The sequence below is a fragment of the Chamaea fasciata genome, unplaced genomic scaffold, assembly GCF_029207755.1.
Source record: "Chamaea fasciata isolate MVZ Bird 193981 ecotype frontalis unplaced genomic scaffold, bChaFas1.0.hap1 SCAF_9, whole genome shotgun sequence".
In the NCBI taxonomy this organism is placed as follows: domain Eukaryota; kingdom Metazoa; phylum Chordata; class Aves; order Passeriformes; family Sylviidae; genus Chamaea; species Chamaea fasciata.
The window spans coordinates 11934968-11955825 of NW_027094094.1; the positions used below are offsets into that span (position 1 = coordinate 11934968).

The 20858-nt window shown below is 45.5% G+C and overlaps 1 protein-coding gene across 3 annotated transcripts in view; it reads left to right on the top strand.

Annotated features, from left to right (window-relative positions):
• The window catches only part of SH3PXD2A (SH3 and PX domains 2A), a 248717-nt gene that overhangs the window by 32337 nt on the left and 195522 nt on the right, over positions 1–20858 (top strand). For all 3 annotated transcript variants that reach the window (XM_066190976.1, XM_066190978.1, XM_066190977.1), the window contains exon 2: positions 10258–10338. In XM_066190976.1, the coding sequence (XP_066047073.1) occupies positions 10258–10338 (81 nt within the window). The remainder of the gene's footprint in view (positions 1–10257; positions 10339–20858) is intronic.

Below are 20858 nucleotides of genomic sequence, written 5' to 3' on the forward strand. Positions count from 1 at the left end.
TTTAATTGAGTGCCGTGCCCTGCCGGGAGGGAATCCATTCTGCACAGGACTCTTGCATCAGTTTTCCTGGTTTGGCCAGAAGGCCGGGGGATGAGGGTTGAAATAAGGAGGGTGCTCCATGTTTGCCTCTTAGGCATTTTGCAGTGCAATTCAGACATTGTTTGCAAGACTAGGACACAAAATCATTTTCTTTCGCTCTTCTCCCCGCAAGAAACGCGGATTTCTCTAAAGTCTGAAGTCAAAGGTCACCACAATGAAAGACATTTTTCCAGTGACTTCAGGATTGCATCTTTCTGGGGCTGTGGAAATTTGTTCCCTTTTTTCCAGGAATTGGTTTTATATTGTCAGGATTGCTCTGTAGAGAACAAGTACATTCATTTTTTTATATTTTTATAGATATATATAGATATAGTCCTGCAGTATAATTAAAGATGTATGTGTATTGAACTTTGTGGAATGGTGTTTATGTTTTGAGGATAGCTCCTTTTTTCAGTTGCTCTTCCATCATCTTGCATTTAAAATGCAAATACAGTTTCCCTGCCTATGGCAGGGGGGTTACAGCTAGATCATCTTCAAGATCCCTTCCAATCCACACTATCCTATGATCTGTCAGCGTGTTATGCTGGCAGTTCTGGAGTGCTTTGCTGTTTGACGTTGATTTCACCTCAAGTTTTATCCTTTAGTCATGCATGAAAAATTTAGTTGCACAAGTAGGATAGAAACTAGAAGAGTCGGTTTCAGACTTGGGTTTTTTTCACACGTAAAGTACCATGTCCCTTAGGTCTGGCTTTGTGAATCTGAGGGTCTCTTGGTTTACATGAACTTTTTGTTTCCCTCTACTCAAAATGAGAAGAAAAAAAAAATCCCTCTATTCTATGGCAAAATCCCAGGAGATTTCCATTATTTGGACTAAGAATGTCCCAGAGCTTTTTCATTGTTCTGGAAGGGCCTGGAGGAGTTCTGCTCATTTTCCCAGGCCCTTGCTTTGCTTTTCCAGCGCTGCATCTGGGGGTCATACGTAAGGTTACAAATGAAAGCCGGAAGATTTGCATGCTAATATAAACTACATGCAAGTGTTGCTGCAGAGCAGGAATCCTGGATGTTGGAAGCCAAAAGGGAGGCTGGGCTGTAGCAACAACGCCTCTCTGTGACCGTGAGGCAGACTGGGCAGGGAGCATTGGTCCCAGTGAGGGTCTGTAGCTACAGCAGAACTACCCTGTGTCTGTGTGTGAATCGGGCTCGGCAGTACCGTGGTGTGCTGTGTCTGTACGTGCCCACAAGCTGTGTGTGCTCCAGCACTGTACCTGAGCTCCATAGCTGGGGAAATGCATCAGGCCAAGCCTGCTGGTACCATGCAGAAGGGCCCTTGTTCTCAGAGCAGAAAGGTGCTCCAAGAGATCTCCCACATGCATAAATAACTCGGTGCAGAGGTGGATGAAACTTGGTGTTATGTGGAAAGCAGCAATTTCCAGGTCATATTTCGTCTCTCTGTGTGTCTTGTCAATTTGATGCACTTGACAGTAGCAAGCAGGTTTTTGTTAGCTCTCATTTGACCAAGCTATTCCTGTATCCCTGGTCCCAGAGCACTCGATGGCAAAGATGCCTTTGCCTGAAATATGAGCAGAGCTCTACTCATCCTATTTTGAACATCCCTCAAGTCAATTCCTCTTGTGCCAAAATTAATTCAGCTGCTTCTCTCATAAACCTTTTTGATTTGACAGCATTCTTCTGATACTCTACCAATATTGCTTTCATGTGAGGTTTGAGCCAGCACCACGAAGGGAATTAAAATCTTCCTGTTGGCTTTCTGTGAATCTAATGATGCTGTAATGGCAGTCAAAATCAGATGCAGGTTGCACCCATTCGGACCAGGATTGGATTTCATATACAAACATTGCCCTTATCTGAATGATCATCATCACTGATGACAGCGAAGTGATCTCTTACAGCTGAAGATTGCAAGATTTGTTATAAACTAAGAAGTGATTTTAAAAGTATGCCTCAATACTTTTGTGTTAAAACTCATTTCATTTGAAGGAGAATGAAGCCAGTTTTGAGTCAGTTTTTAAGATTTATTCCTTTGTGGAGAAGGAAAGGGGAATTAAGTACTTTCATACTGGAAAGTAATTTTTTTAAAGTGCTTTTTCCCCTTGGTGTCTGTTCTTTTCCTTGCAACTGACATGATGAGGAGCTGAGAAGTGATTGGCTTAGAGGGATCTCCACCTCACTTCCCCGTCCAGCACTGGCACTGAGGATTTCCACATTAAGCTGTATTCTTTGGGGGTGATATATTTCATTTCAGAACAACTGCAATTACAAATCGATCTCCCAGTTCAGTGAAATTGATGTAATTCCTGTACTCAAAATTGGTCAGTGAAACTTGGGGTGAAACTTGGAGGATTTAAAATTCAGCAGTCTGTTTTGTCTGTTGATCATTTCTTTTTCCAAGTCTCTTTTCTTGAATGGAGATTCTCTTCTTCCACCAAGACATGCTCATATTTTATGGTTGTCATGAAACACCAACCATCTGCTGAGGAGAAGGACACAATCATTGAGTTAAAATAGTTTATAAGTCAGATGGCATTCAGATTTAAGAGGCAGTAAGCTGAAAAATCTTAACCTCCAAGTGCAGCTGTATTATTTTTGTTTGCTTGTCTTAGACAGCCTCTTTCAGACCTGGGTAGGGTATTTGAGAAGGCCACAAGGGAAGCAGGTTTCACAGAGAGCCTGTATGTTCTTGTTTCCATTTTGCATTTGTCACTCTAAGATTCTAATGCTCTGTAGGCTTAGATATTCTGTTTTCTAATAACCTGACAACTCTTAAATGGCAGAAACTGAGTCTTGTGGTTATTCTGCTTCAAAATAGTTCCAGCACACATGGAAAGTAAATGCAGGTGGACTGACTGCAGGAGACAGACTGAAAACAGAAATGAGACCACATTGTGCTCTGCATAGATGCTGCCTCTCCCTCATGTACACATGTAAATGTAAACATGTGGATGTTGTCCACTTCCTTTGTCCCCTCCCTTTGCAGGGAAGCTGTTGATCTGCTTCCAGAAGATAGGAAGTGGTAGTGGAGATGTGACCAGTCTTTACTAGTCCTGTTTCTTTTTCTCTTTCCATAAGCTCTAGTTGTTGGATATGCTGGAGTTAAGATACCCTTGACAGGTCTTTGACATGGCCCAGGATGTCAGTTAAAAGCAAACAAAACCCTGCTAATGCAGCACAGATAACGCATGTCTGCAAGAATCAGACACATCATATTCTGCTCACACACTTCCCAAGAATGAAATTAAACGAAGTAATCAAACAAGCCTGGCAAGAGGCTTAGAGGTGGTTTGTAACCAAGCTGCAGGGCTCCCAGCTGTTCCAGTTCTGCAGCTCTCTGGTCAAGTTACTGCCACAAATCATGGGTGCAGGTTCCAGTTTTTACCTTTTTATGCCTCTCATGGTCATTTGCATGGCCGTGCAGAGAAATATAGCAGGGAGGTTTTCTGCGTTTGGCTTATTGCTCTGATTGTGTGGGACAACTTAGCATCTTCTTAGCAGGAAGATGCTGGAAAGGCCTGAAGATAGTGTTTAGAAACTCAAGTTGGTAAATGCCAAAAACCTGAGGGATGAAGTTGAGACTAAGTCAGAATTTCAGCTGTGGGCTTTAAAACCTCATCAGTGCATGAGAAAAACATGGGAGGCTAAGTACTGTCTTATTCTGCCTGTGTAAACATGACGAGCTGGATTCATCACTCAGACACAGCCCTGTTCAGTGTCTGGTCTGTCCCCCTGAAGCTAGGAAACCAGCAAAATCATCCAGCCAGGTGCCTCCATACTCAAATGAGTTCCTCTTCCTGTGTTCCAGGGATGTCTGCTGGCTGGCTTGAGGCGGTTGTTTGCTATTCTCATTTGTTTTTAAGCACTGGGATTTGGCAAAGAGAAACAGATTTCACCCTGGTTACTGCTCCTCCAAGAGGAAGATCTGTGTCCATATAGGTTGCAGTAGTGGTGTGGTTTTTTAAACTAGATTGGACCCAGTTTGAGTCTTGAGAATGTGACTAGATTAGGAGCTAGAAAGGAGTTTATTTTTTGTGTACTCAGAACAGATTTGGTGTGATATGGCTGAAAAGAGAGGCAGCATTAATCCAGCATTAGTCCTTTTACACTGTAGTTTAGAGATGGAACTAGATCCATTAAAGAAATCAGTGGAGAAAGGAAAGGTCTTGTATCCCCTCTCCCCGACTTTTTCTTTCCTCTCACTTGTATGTTTAGTTCAACTGTAAATTAGCTTGGAAGTTATGATGGAAACTGGAATTGCTGTGTCCTGCTTTAGTTGCCTGTGTGGTGGCTGCTCACAGATGAGAAGTGGCAAATGCTGGAGCTGTTCAGTTTACTCTCTCCCAGCATACTGTAACTCTGCTTTGCTTCCAAGACTTCGGTATGTGCAGCATTTGTCCATGAGACCCCTGGGTCATTTTGGCTTTTTCTCAGTTACATTTTCCCCGTTGGTAATGGAAACATGAGCTGGGTAGAGGGGTGTCCATGAAACCACATCTGGAGCATGAGAAAGCCAGACACCCCACACCTGCGTGCAGTCCGCGTCACCCCCTCCTTGGGACTGCTCTGAGGCATCCTGCCCTGGCAGCAGTCACCCTGCAAGGACCTTTCCTGTCTGGGGCTCCCTGGGTCTCATATTTCTTCCAAGTCTCATCTCTGTTTCTCAGCTCAGTCTTCAAAATCCTGGAGTGAGGACAGCCCTGGAGTGGGTTTGAAAATAGCTCTTCCTTGGCCCTGCCCCGGCTGAGCTGCGGTGCCTCGGAGACCGCTGTGCTGAAAGGTGACCTCATTGCATGGCACCAGCAATGGACTCACCACTGGCTTGGGGGTGAGGGTCTGACTTCATCTCTGTGGGAATTTCCCAGGTCTCACAGTGCTTTTTAGGACCTTTTGGATGCTAGTGAACTGGGCAAGAAGCCCAGCTGTGCTCACTGAATCCAGACAGATGTGATCCAAGCCAAGTGAAGGCGCAGGTGATGTGTGCGTGAGAAGGGCTTACATTCTCTGTGCTTATTCCTGGAGCATTCCACTCTTCCCATTGCCATGCTGGCTCTTGTATAGGGCAGGAATTGAGGGCACTAGGGCCCCTCACCCTGGGGAAACCCCAGCTACTGGTGCCAGTGTCTTGTAGGGTGGAAGAAGATACCTAACATCAACCAAACTGCATCAGGAAGCTGAACAGCTTTGATGCTTTTGTCTGGTGGGTACCAAAGTTTCTGTCTCTAGGCTGATACCACTTCAAATCTGGATCTGGGCCAGCACCAATTTGTGCTCATCAGCGCATCTTTGACGTTAAAATGGTTATGCAAACAGTGAGTTGGTGCAGTAGCTGTACTCTGGTTATTTAGGGCACAGACATATGTTGACTTTGCTGCAGTTTAAGTTGTTTTAATGCAAACTCCGCCAGGTAAGTGAAGCAGCTGAAAATTGCTGCAAGCCTTGCAGGAGCTGAGTTGACTTTGCATGGCAGTGGCCCAGGGAGCATTCACATGCTGAGCTGTGCTGGTGGAAAGCTTCCAGCTCACAGGCAGTGATAGCATCTGAATACAGGGGAGAAGGTGTATCTTTTCCAACTCAAACCTGGTTCATAGGAGGACAAACATCCAACACTTTAACAGGAGTCTTTGAAGAAGCTGACGTTTTCCAGGATAAAAGGAGATATTGTGATGGTATCTGCATACAAACTGCACCATAGTGTTGTCTTTTGCATTCACAGAACTCTCTGAATAGCTGGTATTTACTGTAATTATTTATTAGAGGTTAACAACACCCTCTGTTATGTGCGCAGGGATATTTCTGGTTTCTGCTTTTGAATCTTCCCTTTGCCAATAGCTCTTGTATTTGTGTATGTTTTTATCTTGGTCGCATCAGACAGCCAGTTTCAGACATTTGTCTTCCACTCTGGCTCATCTGGCTGTACACAAGAAGACATTAGCCTTTAGAAAACAATTGAAAAATCTGTCACATGAGAATAACCTGAATTTGTTACCTCTGGGGTTTGTGCTGGCTACAACTGGATAATTTCCATTGGAAACAAAACAGTCAACGATAAGGTCATGCCCAGTGACGTTAGCCTGGATGTGTTGTGTAGCAGGAAGTCATCTCTCCTCATTGCTTGTGTAGGCAGTAAAGGGAGAGCAGTGACTTCAGTTTACAGTACTTTTTTTGCTCTGTGGTGGGTAAAGTAGAAGTTTCCCAGACCTAGAATTAAACAGCAATAATTAGCAGCTGATAAAATCCCCCTGGCACCCTGCGCCTTCTTTCATAAGCCACGAATATCAAGAGTTACTTATCAAGCTCAGTTCCTGATTAATATTCTACCGTCTTTAAAGGCCTGCTTCTTGTTTCTCTGAAGAAGAGTTTATTTTAAAATACAATAATAGATCAAAAAAAGACTGGACTTGGGAAATTAAAACATGAACAATCTTTATGGCTGGAGCACCCAGTGATTGTGCCGTGAGTTGTTTGTCATTTGTACTTCAATTTTCGTTCATTGTTAAGGAGCTTTTGTTAAGGATTTTTTAAGGTAAAGCATTTGAATAGCATCTGCATTTTGACTCCTTTATGGTTATAAACATGGCTGATACATAAAGCAGGTCTCTTTGCCTTTAGTAATTAATTACTGTAGTAATTTGGAATCTCAATTACAGTTTTGTTGTGTGTAGGAAAACACTGCACTTACATGAAAGAGCTTGCTCCAAGACTTTGATTTTATCTTCTTTCATCAAGACACAATGTGCCAAGGAGCCGGGACTGTCTCGTGGGCAGGACCAGCTGCTTGCTGGAGTGGTGGCTCGTGTGGCTCAGTTTTGGGGAGTTGCTGGATGCCACAAAAAGCCTTCCCTTGACTCTGCAGAGAGCGATGCTGGCTCTGCTGGGTGTTCCAGCGTGGGATGACTCTCCCTATTTATTCAATATTTCCTGCTGCTTCCTTGTCCCATTGCATTTGCATGACCCTGGGGTCCCCCAGGACTGCTTTTCTTCCTCTCTTGGGACACTGTTGATCACTTTCACAGCAACCCATTTTAAGATCTGAGAAAAAAACCAAAACGGTGAGGTAAGCTGATGTAATGTTTGCTGCTTATGGAAAGGTTATGCATCTGACCAAGGCGGCAGAAGCAAATAACTTCCAAACTCAGACCTCTAAGGGGGAGAAATGTGATATCTAAGGCCTCTGAAACCTCTAGACCTTGCATTTATAATCTGGCATTTTACAAATCTTTTTCAGGCAAACCCCATTATTTTAAATGGGGGCTTTTGGGAAGCAATTTGATTTGGGCAAACAAGAAAAAAGCTGTTTTAGGTTTTGCACCTGTCTCCCACCAAGCAGATTTGAGCCCACTGGTTTCTCACTTCACATAGAACCAGGTTATGATTAAAGGCTTTTCTTGCTTCTCCTGTAATCTTTCCATGAAATAGAAGTCAGTGTATCTGCATGCTGCCCCATCCATCACTCACTGAGCTTAGGGAGACCCTAAGCTCAAAAAGATTTAATTGCTGTCCTAAATGTGCAGCAAAATCCTGGCTTGACTGAAGTCTGACAGCTTCATTCCCACAGAGCCTGAATTTCAGATCTGGGGATGTATCTGCACCATGCAGTGGGGTGCTGCTCCTACACATGTTCCCTGCACCAAATAAATCCAACCTCTTGCCCAGAATATCTCTGTGCACCCAACTCTGCCCCATCTCATGTCATGGAGGTATTGTGCCACTTACTGTACCACCAAACTGGAATCTTGAAGCCGGATTGACTTCAGGCTGGATTAGGTTTTGGTCAAGCAGACTTGCAGGCTGTTAAAAATTTCAGGAACTCACAGGTTTTGTGGGTTCTGAAGAGTAGCACTGAGAAGCCTGGAGTGCCATGAAATTCAAAGTGCCTGGATGTCTATGGCATATGTGTTTTGTTTCTGGTTTCTGAAGGAAAAAATGTATAATAAAAGAAAAACTATAATCTTTATTTGCATGTGCAATATGTTTCTCCTCCTGTCTCATCCCCTTTGTGAGAACTCAGGGCCAGAATTACAGTATCTGAAGTTGCTTTTGGATCCTATTCAGCTCCCATCTGTCAAGATCTGTTTTTAATTGAATGGGTTTTCCATCTGAAAGTAGCTGTTGGATAGAGAATGAGTAGAAATATTTGTGTGTGAATTAGCTCAGGGTGAAGCTAGAAACTTTTTTTTTTTTCCCCACAACAAACACATGGAAAAATATTCTTCAGTGTAGTGTGGCCGGTCTGAAAATTGGCAACAGCAGCTTCCTTCCCAGGCTCTGACTCCTCTGCCTTGGCTGTGTGGGTAAGATCTTTGAAGGGGGCCTGAAATCTTCATGTTACACAGGCTTATCTCCCCTCCATGCAGCAGGGCAGTGCTGATGTCACCCTTGTGTATATGGCATTGCAGGAAGGAGGTCAGGTGGTTTGGTTTTCTCGGAGAATTAGGAGATGCAGCAGAGTAACCTGGGTTTGCTGAGAGTCAGGCTCTTACCCCTGGGCAGTTTTCCTTTTGCCAGCCTTGATGGTCTCTGCCCTGGTGGGAAGAGCAGATATGTTTGATAGAATCATGAGAAAGGCCCCAGATCTCCTTAACAGCCTGTGCTCAGCATCTTCAGTTATTGAATGCCATGAAACTGGGCTGCAGGAGATGGGATGCAGACTGCCTTGGGGACTGAATGTGGTTTAAGAAGCAGAGAAGAAAGTATGGCTGCAGGATCTCTGTGGTTTCTGGGAGCATACCTCTCCTACTGGGAAAGAAAAAGAAAAAAAATTCCATTGGTGGTCCTTGGAAAAGAGTTGTTAATCCAAATATTCAACACTCCTTCTTGGATTTTCATGCAATAATTTTTATTGGTAAAACTACAGTAGGAATTGAATCAGTAGCTTGGAAGATGGTCTGGTGTCTTGAGAGAGATGGAGAAGAGTGTGATGCTTATCCATCCCCCGTTGCTGGAGACAGAGAGCTTCACTTCTGCATCCATGGCAAAAGGGAGAGCTCCTGCTGTAGTGCTGTGGCTGAGGGAGGAGGAATGCTTTCCTGTTTCCTCTGCCAGATTGTTATCTCAGTCCATATGTGAAACCTGGAAATTGCTTTAAAGGCCCAGGGGCTGTCCTCGATGTGATTTCCATTATATTGATATTGTGTGGTCGCCCTTGGTAGCTCCATCCTGTGTTTGCTGAAGTCTTCTTGCAGTTCTGTCATCAAGGCAGCAGGACCAGCACTGGCCTGAGGGCAAGTGTATGAGAGGGCAGAACCTGGCCCATTTTAAACTTTTTAAAAATATATTTTGGAGGTACCAGGGTGAAAAGGAAGCATTTTTGTGGGTTTTGTGTGTGTATTTATACGTATATGTACAGGTTTGTGTGTGTGTGTGTATGTATGTGTGTGCATGTGAATAATTTTTTATCACAGCTTCTGGCAAAAAGGTGTTTCTGTAAGAGGATTATTTTGGGGGTGGACTAGGGTTGGACAAGGGAAATCCTGGGCTTATTCCAGGCTTCTGTTGCTGTTTCCATCAATGCAAGGAAGCAATGTCACTCTCACTGTCCGGATTTACGTCACCTTCCAGTGGGTGCCAAAGGTGCCGAGTGGTCTGATGTGACTCAGCAAGAGCTGTGTGCCATGACAGGGTTTGGTGTCTGTCACACATGTATGGGTGTGAGTAAGCAACTGTGTTGCATGGCTGTGATTCCACAACACCTGGGGAGCTGTGTTTCCTTTGAATTTCCTGTTGAACCAAAGCCACTCCTTGCTTGGGAAGGGTGACAGCCACATCTCTATATACAAAGACAACCTGGAGTGTGGGGTTGGAGATCAGCACTCCATGATGAGCTGTTGCTTCAAGGGTAGAATAACTCTCCCAGCCATGCCTGTAGCTGGCCCTGGGACCCTCCAAAGAGGATAGAAGGCAGGGTGTGCTACCACAGACCAGAAAATGTGGCGTCGGTCAATTTGAGCTTTTATCCCAGGGGGAGCAGAGCCAGTGGGAGCTGCTGATGGGGTTGTGTGGGAGAGCACTGAGTAGTCCCCCAAGATTTCTGTTGAAGGCTGCAACAGGCTTTAATTTAGGCTAGTCCTGCTCCCAGGGCTTTATTCCTCACTGTGAGCGGGAACAGCCAGTGAGATCTGAAATTGATCTATGTTGACTGTTCTGCCTTTGCATGTATCCTGTGCTTCTGTGACCCAGGCTGATTTGTGTTTTCTTTTCCCCGAACAGGTCTATATCATCAACGTAACATGGTCTGACCTGACTTCCCAGATCATCTACCGGAGATACAGCAAGTTCTTTGACCTGCAGGTAAGCCTGTCCTGTCTAACATAAAATATTATTTCTACTCATGCTTCTAGTCATGTTTCTAGCTGGGTTAATAGTGCCTTTAAATAAGGCTTTGTGCTTGTTTGGTCTGTTACATGTCATGATCTTGAAACTTTTCAGACTATGCCCTTGTAGGGTAGAAGATAAGTGGGTGGTATGCTCACACTGAGTAACTTGCACTGTAAAGACATTTAAAGCTGACATTTTCATGAATGGTTCCTATTAAAGAGGGGATCTAATTTTAAATACTTCAGATGCACTTAAAACAGAGAGAGTGCTACATGTTGGGCCCCCAGAAACTACTTACCCAAGTAACTGAAAACAACAGAGCTTTTGCACACTCCCACAGCACCTCAGTAATGGAGATTGCAGTAGAAACTTTCCAGTCTCTCTTCCCAACCATCTACCTAGCCAGCCAGTGTCCTGGCTCCTGCTGTTTAGTACAGATCCTTTGCCCTGTTCCGTGCCTGTATGTTTAGATTCCATCAAAAGCTTTCTTGCTGGATAGCTGCTGACCAAAGTCTGAAACCAGGAATCAGCTGCTTCATTTTTGGTAGTGCTCCCAGGTGCCTCCATGGGTAGGGGGAGCTTTGGGACTGATATGCTGTTTGACAATAATCCAGATCCACTGATATTTTTGTATCATTGAAGCTTTGCAGGCAGAAAACTAATTGCCTGGAGTAAAAATAAAAGCTGTAGTTTGAGAGACTCTTGAACTTTGGGTAAAAGGTTGAGTTTTGGACTGGAGCTTGTGTTTGGAGCTGGGCTGAGGTTACAATATCAAGTGAGTCCTCATGGTCAGTGTTGAGGATGTAGCTGACTACTGTGTCCTGAAAAGTAATACTGAGCCTTTTTGCATGTTAAGTTAGGGGAAAAAGGGTTTTTGTTTGGGGTATCTTAAAGAGCTCTAGCTTCATCTTTGCTCCTCTTGATGTTTCATTTCTGGTACTTGGAAACCTGAAGTCTCTAGGCTGTTTTGTAAGCTGTATCAGTTATTATGGCCTCCTGGCCTTCTGGGTGAAATGTGGCCGTTTCTACAGCCAGTCCTCATTTCTGTGTGCTGTGTGGCAGGAAGACAAGAGAGGGATGTTCTTAAGCTTCCTCTTGTGCCCATCTCCATTTCTAACTGGGCTGAAGTGCCAGGCCTGCCAGTTCCAGTGCTGTAAGAGTATGTCAGCATCTTCTCTGTGTCTGCCGTACCTGCTAAAGATGCACAGCTCCCTAGTCACGGACATTTGTTGCCAGCGTGCAAATTGTGGCCAAGATTGTTTCTTTCTCTTTCTCATTTCTTTCTCTTTTTGCTCCAGTTCTGTTTTCATGTATATGTTGTTCTGGGTCTCCCGGCCTTTCCTGGTAGGTTTGAAAAGTTCCCATCAAGTGTGGAGTTATCAATGGGGTTAGTGTGTTGGACAGGAAATGATGTCTCAATCAGGGAGTGAGTCCTGAAAGGTCCCATTGATAAGTGCAAGGGGGCCTAGCCAGTGGAAAACTCCTGCTTGCTTGACGCTTCTCCCCCCACGAGAAAATACAACAAGAAAGTAACAAAATTCCCTTCTTTAACCCTATTCCTTCCCAGGGATCTCTGTCAGGGCCAACACTGTGAGCAGTGACAGCCCTCTACAACAGCCTCTTTAGCTCTTGCAGCGTGAGGTGCAGAGTTACAGAAATTGAGGTCTTCACTTGAGATTTCCACAGTCCTGCCGTGCCACTGTACTGTCACTGTGTCCATCTGTGCCTCAGTTTCCCAGCTGTGAGATGGGTACAAGGCCCTGTGTGCTCAGGCGGCTATAACATGCTTTTAGACTCCCAAAGATGATAGGTGATTTTTTATTTATCTCCTCCTATTACTCTTTCTGGATTTTTGATTATGCCTGAGCATCTCTTAGGTGAGGCTAAGGAAACTGCTTTGGGTCTTGAATAGAAATTTGTATTTCCGGTTCTAATGAAGCCTGCAAAGAGAGTTGGAAAAGCAAATGAACATTAAGGGGGTCTTTGGGTAACCCTTGCATTTTGGGAAACCTATGGCTTGATGTGCAGAGATCCTTGCTTAAAGAGAAATTAGCTCCAGATCTTGGGATGACTTGTGCTTTCCAGATTTTTGCTGGAAGCTTGAACTTCTAACCTAGCACTGATTGAATGTGGGGTTTGTAATCTGATACCACGCATGGTAAGGTGGTGTTAGCATAATCAATCTTCTTTGATAATGTCCCTTCTTATCCCTATGTGGCACTTCTAGGAGAAAACCAAGCAAATTCTCAGGGAGTAATGCTCAGCCAACTCACGGGCACCACTCATGTCTAAAACAGCTGGAGTCCACAGGTCTCTGCCAGCTCCACTCACCCTGCTGTGTCAATGACAGAGCTGCACTTCAGGGCTTCCGAAGCCTGCACGTGTCTCATTTGCTCCTGACTGGAAGTGGAGGAACAAGGGCTGACTTGTAATGACTTAATCAGGGCTGCAGTGGCTGGCATTGACAGTGACATCGGATAGGACCCATGGGGAAACCCAGGGGGCTGCCCAGGAGCAAGGAGGGAGGAATAAGATCATTAATTTCATTACTCCATTTTCATGTTTCTTTAAAAAAGAACCCACCCTTCCCCAAACGGCTGTCTCTGTGGGAAGTGGCTCAGTGGTTTTGAGAGCTGTAGCATTAGTAGAAATTGCATTTTTTAAAATACTTCTTTTCAAATTCTATTAGGCACTGCAGGCGGTAAGAGGCTTCTCTGTCCCAAGGATTCAAATCTGAGGAGAGTTTGGCTGTGCTATTTCAGCACTGCATCTGCTTGAATTGGGAGTCAGGTTGTTTTCAAGTTTATTAATAGGGCAGTAAGCCTGGTCATAGCGTAGGATTTGTTTGCCCCACAAAGGTGGAAGAAGTACAGCAAACAGAACCCAAAGCAGCAAGCCAAGTGTCCATCCTATGCTGCTTCAGTGAGGCCTGGATATGTGCAAACACAGATTTTAAATTAAATTAGGGCATTGCTGCATCATTTAATCGTGCAACCAAGTCACATCTGCTCCTGAGCAAGGGTCAAATGATGGTAGCAGAATACATGTGGGTGCCAGTGTTTCAGTAAATAGGATTGAAAAGATTGAATTAACTCTGCATAGATGAAAGCATTACTATAAATTGCTTGTCAAATCCAGTTATCTGTTGTCTTTCACCCTGGGGAGGCATTTGCACCTGAGCACCATGTGGGGTCAAAGCTACCTCCTAATGTAATATTTTGAATGTTGTTTTCTTCCACTTGCCTGCAGTGCAGAACAGAGGAGTGTGAGGAAAGTGATGTTGTGACCACCTGTCAGTCGTGCTGACCCTTGTGACAGGCTGGTGACTCACTGGGGCATGTTCCCTGGGTGCTGTTTGACATCTTCCATCATCATCGATGGATTTGCTGGTGGTGGTTGCAGAGTCCTGTCCTGAGGTGATAGTTCAGTAACGCTGATGCTGTACCCAAAGGAGCTGAGAAAGGACACTTCTTTATTGGCATAGCAGGGATAACTCCTGGCATTTTCACTGCGCAGTAAAAGACATTTAGAGATGTAAGGCCCATGTTTTTCTTGCTGGAAAGTGTTTTTGGAGGCTGTTAGCAGAATGGGGATTTGCAGTTGAGTGTGTGCATAAATAATTGCCCAAAGCGTAAGGTGGAGAATTGTGGAGACACAGACAGGTCTCACCGTTCCAGTGGCCATGCTGGGCTGGAAAACAACCACAAAGGTTGCAGCTGGCAAGTATGAAGGATGTGTCTCTCCCCTCTCTCTATATCACCCCTGCATTGCCCAGTTGCCCAGCACCACCCTGGGCTTTTTACAGTTCTTGTGACCCCAGTTGGGCTGGCCCCACTGCTAAGAAACTCCTTCCCCAGCAATGTGAATAGAGAAAATGGGGCCAAGGATCCATTCCTGGTCTCTCAGCTTCAATCACCAGTGGTCATCTGCTGCTTTTTATCCAGTGACTCCAAGTGTTCTCCTCTGATTCCATGGCTGTATTACTCAGTGCCTGCAGTCAGAGCATAGACAGGACCAGCAAGCACCTCAGCAGAGGGACTAGACCCTGTGTTCCGTGAGGATGGCTGGGTCTCTGTGTGTGGAGCTGGGGGAGGATCCTGTCTCACAGCAGGTGTAATGCAGCTTTCTCCAAGGCAAAACACAGCAGCTGGATGTAGCAGCATGCCACGATCCCACAATGTGTGTTTGGCTGTGCAGGAGCCCAGCAGCATCCCTGCTGGAGCCACAGCAGGAATGTGAGGTAGGCAGATCTCAGTCTCTCCACACAATGACACACACAGGCGGTTTGGCTGCAAGGAGATGCCTGAAATGTCACAATATTGAAAAGGCAAATAAACAATGGCTCTGTTCAAGCACTGGCTCTGTGTGTCAGCAAAATATTATCTGCCCAATGTGGTTTGCTGATCTAAGCAGGTTTTCTTCAAAGTGGCACAGAAAGAGGAACCCACTAGCAGCCAATTAGAACATAAAAAATGTAAAGACTATCAAGAATTTTGTTAGGAAGAGGAAAGGCATGGAAGTTGTTTTCATCCTGATGATAAAACATTAAGAGCTTAATTTGTTACTGCTAGGGTCATCCTGATTGTTTATAGTGCTGTAGTGGAGCAACGGGGCATTGAAGATGACATGAAACAAAAATGGTGGTATAAAAATGTAATTGCAGTCTGTATCTCTGCTTTTCTTACTCAGACAGGAGTTCATGTGAACGCTGCTGATATTGATCCTTCTCCTTTTACACTATTCTGTAACAACATCCCTTTCTCCATTACCCCAAGCTGTGTCAAATAGGGTAATGTCCACTCTCATTCCCAGTTTGGTTGTAACTGTGCCACGTGCCTGAGTACCCTGGATTTCACTGGGTCACTATGATTTGAAACAGGACCTGGTGGCTTTGGCATCCAGGGTTTCTGGGGCAGAGCAGAGAGGGAATTCTGTGATTCTGATGGAATTTGTGTATTCACTCCAGTAGTTAGTCTGGATTAATTGCCCAAGTGGTGGTCCTAATTCTGGTGATCCAGTGCAGCCTAACTCAGTAATGATTGCTTTTGTAGGGCCTCTGATATTTCATGTTGTTCGTGCTTTTAGCTCTGCAGGAACTGTGATTGGACAAGTTCAAGCATGTACTAAGTTTAGCAGTGGTGAAGAGTGTAGGTATAAATGCAATGGGGCAAAATGTTCGCCTGTGTTTGAAAATGCTAACTCTAACCCTCAACCCACCAGGCCTCTTTAGCAGGATGAGCAGTCACTCACTGGTTTTCCCAGCCATCCAGAGCAGCTGGGTCACTCTGCAGTGGGTGACCCTCTCTTCTGTAGGTACCACACTATGTGGAGCTCCTGGCTGGCACTGTGGGAAGGGAAGGGAAGGGAAGGGAAGGGAAGGGAAGGGAAGGGAACGGAAGGGAAGGGAAGGGAAGGGAAGGGAAGGGAAGGGAAGGGAAGGGAAGGGAAGGGAAGGGAAGGGAAGGGAAGGGAAGGGAAGGGAAGGGAAGGGAAGGGAAGGGAAGGGAAGGGAAGGGAAGGGAAGGGAAGGGAAGGGAAGGGAAGGGAAGGGAAGGGAAGGGAAGGGAAGGGAAGGGAAGGGAAGGGAAGGGAAGGGAAGGGAGCAGGGCTGCTGCTGTGGCTCCACATGAGATGCAGCTTGCCCCTCTCGCAGCGTGGGAGGTTTGTGTTGTAAGGATTCCCAGCCTCTGACAAGCTCAGTGAGTGTTTCTGTTGGGCTGCATGTGTGCACCTGAGGGTGCCTATGGAAACGGGCAGGAAAGCTGGAGGAGAAGGTGGAGTTGAATGGGGCAGGGGTAGAACAGCATGGCAGATGTTGCTGCATCAGGCTGTGGTGCAAGTGCACAGTGAAATTGGCGTTTCTCCTGCTGGGCTCTGCATGTGCCTCCCTCTGCTTCTAGGCTGTGTTGGCCTTGGCCAGCATGATCTGGGTTGCAAGGATCAAGGGATTGTCTGTTCCTGTTCTCTTGGTGTGGGGTGCTGGGCCTTGGCATCCTGGCCCTGCTGTAGATGTTGAGAGCTGCTGTGAAATCCTTCTCCAGACCAGGGGCCTGGCTCCATATCTGACCCATCATGTTCAGACCCATTGCTTGGTTCAGGGACATCCCTGATAATCTTGGAAATGTGGGGATGGAGTTTCTGCAACAGCTGTAGGACTTCATTTATAAACAGCTTCCTTAAGAGCATTATTGAAACTGAAACAGGACTGAGAAAATTCAGAGGGAATCTGAACATGGGTCTGTCAACACGTCTGTTCCCAAAGGTCAATGCTGTCTCCTTGGGGAGAAATGGCACATCCTTTCTTCTGAGTAAACACAGGCCAGTTGTTTGCTGCTGTTATCCCAGACAGTGCATGGAGAGACTTGCAGTGCAAGGTTTGCAGGGGATGCAGAAAACCAGATTTCCAGGAGGAGTCCTGCACCGTCTGTGAGGGCTGACTGTGCCTCCTGTGTTTTAGCAGCTGTGCTGGAGCTCCTGGTGCAGCCACGCTTCCAAGACTTGGCTTTCAGTAGGAGAGACCACTCAATGCCTGCTCCCAGAAAAATAGCCCAGCAGCAAGCTTGTAACAGACCTTCCCAGGGGAATTGAGATGCCCCTGGGAAAAAATTATTAGCTAACATGAGTATTGAGCTGAGAATGGTCGTCTCCACTGACTTAAATCTATCTAAATACCATTTGTTCTTCTAGCCCTCAGTGCCTTAGGATACCAAGTGGCTTGGGGCAGTATCTTTGTGTTCAATGAATAAATGGAGTTGTTTATAATTCTAATTTCCATCATTATTTAAATGTTTGCTTGGCAAAACAATCTGTTCAGCTTCCAGTATTTGTTTTTAAAGAGACTTTACACGTCAGACAAAGATGAGGGCCATGATGAGGAAATGGCAAAGTGCCTGCCAACCTACAGTAGAGGTACATTGAATGACCATGGAAAAGAACCTGCAGCTGAGAAGGTGACCCAGCCTATGGGAACCCTCCCTTTTGTATTTCTTCACTTGGGTTCTGTTGGAGCATAAAGCTGACAATTGAATATTGCCCCTCATCTGCAGCATGGGAATTTCCTGCAGGGAAGTATTTGCTACTCAGCATCAATCCACCTTTCTGGCCAAGACATGGGTGAACTTAGAAAGTGAGGTAGTGGCTTAGCCAACTCCTCAGAGTGTGACAGCAGCAAGGCAAGAACAGAGGTGATACCCCTGCCACTCTGTCTCAGAGGTTTGGGCTCTATATGTAGTTAGGCAAATGAGTTTTGTTTATTTGGGTTTCTTTAAGAAATATTGGGAGCATCACAAAGAGGTTATTGACTTCTCAGCTGTGTCTTTTAACTGTACATGGTCTGCCTCTAGCAGGCACAGAAAACAGTGAAATTGGTCAAAAGTGTTATTTTCTGGAAGTCCTCGCTTGCTTTCAAGAGTTTTGGTTTGTGTAAGTTGTTCATACCATCAGTACCTACATCCCCCACTTATCGCTGGCGTGGAGGCTGTGAAGATGTTGAAGGACCTGTGCTGTGGGAAGGGCTCTCCTGGATACAGCCACAGAGAGGAAAAGCAACAAGTTCTTCCTAATGAACTGAATTGACTTATATCAGCTGTGAAGGACTCAGACCTATTTTCATGGCTGTTGGTTGCTTTACGTGTTAAAAATCCCGTGTATCAGGAGCACGAGTCCCTGCAAGGTTGTGATGCTAATGGAAATGTAAAATTTCCATTTTAGGCATTTCATGCCAGAAATTGCCAAAAATTCTGAACCATAGTGGAAAGCTTTCGGATGGGGCCCAGTCGTGCTGGTTTTGTGCCAGGACAGTACCTCATACAAGGGATTATGCAGAATCATGATAAAAACTGGGCTGAAAGCCTTTCTTTATTAGGATGTGTAAAGGCTCAGTGTGTACCTCCTGTGTTATCCCTCCTCCATCTCCATTATTTCGGTGTTGGAAGCTCTCCTCATAGATCTCCACAGCAGGGCTTAAAGCTCAGCCTTGGGAGCAGCCTACTTGTTTGTTACCCTTGTTCCAGGTTTTGTTTGCTGGAACAATAAAACACAGGAGAGTGGTTTGGCTGTGTGACCAGCCCCAGCAAAAGCTACAGCTCTGGGGCTGCTGGCCTCACCCAGGCAGAAAATTCTCCAAGTGCCACTTTATTAACATATTTCCTCTTACCAGAGATCAAGATCAGCCTTTTTTGTTTTTTTCTGAAATATCTGTGTGAAAATGAAAATCCTTAGTGGGATTTTTCCATGGCTAATTTTTTCCCTGAAGCACCCAAGCCCCGAAAGTTCGGGCATGACAATTCCACCCCTTCCACTACGTTGTCGCTCTGCCTTAATGGTACTCAGCTTTCAATTATTTATACTGCCGGAAAATTGCATGGAGTTCACACCCCCAGCCCTGAAACACAATTCCTCTTTTGTGCAGGGAATACAATCCTTCACTTTCATTAAGTGTGTGGAGACCAAGATGAGAAGTGCCTGTTGTGTTCGCATCCCTTGGCTCACGATGAGAGGAGCTGGTTGTTTTCGCAAACGTCCTAAATAGCCCTGGAAGGGTTACGGGGAGTTTATTTACATTATTGCATTTAAGTGCAAATAGAAAATTGCCCAGCCGTAATGGAAGGTTTATGCAGGGCTCTGTCAGGGCTCTTTTCCATGTCACCTCACCATCCCCCCCCCCCCCGGCTTTCTGCTCAGAAAGGCTCAGATGTGGGAAGGCCCTATCTGGAAGTAGCAGTAGCTCTTGGTCCTGTCACACCATGGTTTGCTTACAGGACACAGAAAAGCATCAACTGGCATCTCTTCCACTGTGGACTGTGTACAGTCCTGCCTGCCATAGGGAAGGCTCCTGATCAGGTTTACCCAACCTGATTTATGAGCCCTGGGTGCTATTTGCTTCTTCCCCATAGCATCTGAATGACTGATCTTTCCATCATCAATGTATGGAGCATGAAGTCGGGACTTCATTTGCCCCCGGTTCCCTTCCTGCTTGCCTCAAGTCACAGCATGGTTCTCCTTTTCTGCAACCAGAGCAGTTCCATGTCTCGTGCAAATGCAAGTATTCACACTGCAGAACTGCCTTTTGCAATTTCCACTTCCCTCCCTTCAGCGGAAGCATTGAAGTGGAGAGGTCAGGACAGTGAAACCCACAGAGCTGAGCAGACACACGGTGAAATCACGCAAAAAGCAGCAATAGTGATGCTCTGGGGGAAGCCCAGCTTTGTGCACACTCCTTCCTGGGTGCCCTGTTTGAACAGCATTCAGCCAAGCTCAGGGCTTTGCTCTCCACCTTGTGCGTCACCATTTAAAAGGAGAGTTCTGGTCTGTCAAGATCTGTGCAGGAAAGGAAGGGCTTGAATTCTTACAGCACATCAGATCCTTTGGCACTGGCCTGGCTGGCAGCCTGCTGAGTCCACACCTGCCATTGATCATTAACCTACACAAGTGAGCATAACTAAAGGTTTTTTAAGCTATCCCATGCGGTACCTTCTGAGAGTGCAAAAGCAGCAGAGCAGGGAGTTGCAGTCCAGTGAAGAGGTTTCCAATTCAGCAAGTTGTTGACAAGTTCTTGATGGCAGGAGCTGTGAAGGAGCTCACAAAGGACTAAGCAGAGACTCAGAAAAGCATCACAGTGTGTTTAAGATAACTTCTGCAATTCTGCAATACAAGCAGAGCTCTCTATTGAAGCCATTCTTGAGGCGTCAATGTCGATGCAGGGGTGCCTCTGATTCACCAGGTCAGTCAAGGGCAGATCCTAATCGATTTAGTGGTGCTTTTGCAAACAGAGGTAACATCAGAGCCATGTGTCTGGGTCTCGATGCATTTGTTTTTTAAAGGCTGTGTTAAGAAAACCAGTGAGACTTGCTGAGCTGCTCCCTTCAGCCAGGTGTTTTGAGAGAGGTGAAGGACAAACCAGGAAAACACTGTGAAAGAGAGGGGGAAATGCCAAATAGGAAAAAAATAGAAACCAAACCAGGAAAGGACTAAGTAAAATGATAATAGAGAAAAATTTATTTCAAAGGGCTAGGTTGAGTTTAATGATCAACGTTTTATTTTAGAAGGGAGTACACCTTATCCACCTGGACCAAAAAATTATTTCACAGACTTTTCCTTTTATCTGGGTAATCTCTGGCTTTTGACAGCCCAGTAAGCTGGAATGTTGTGGCCTCTCTGTCGTCTGGGAATGTTTGATATCCAAGTCCAGGCTTTTCCTGGTTGCTATAGTGATGTGCTGCTGCTTGAACAAAACTGGCATGTGTCTTCCTGGTGAAGAAAGTACGTTGTGGGATGCCACATGACGAACACCTGCATCCTTGTAACAAGTCCAGGTTGTCTGGTAGTTTTTTGGTGTGTTGGTAACTCTTGGTGCAGCTTTGCAAAAACCTCTGTTGCCTTGTGCAATGCTCGTTGTGTTACCATGCTGAGGGTTAGAGGGTGCTGGTTGCTTGCACATAGGGGTAGGATTTAGCTTTTGGTGCTTCAGGAGGTGGTAGAGATTCATTTGCCAT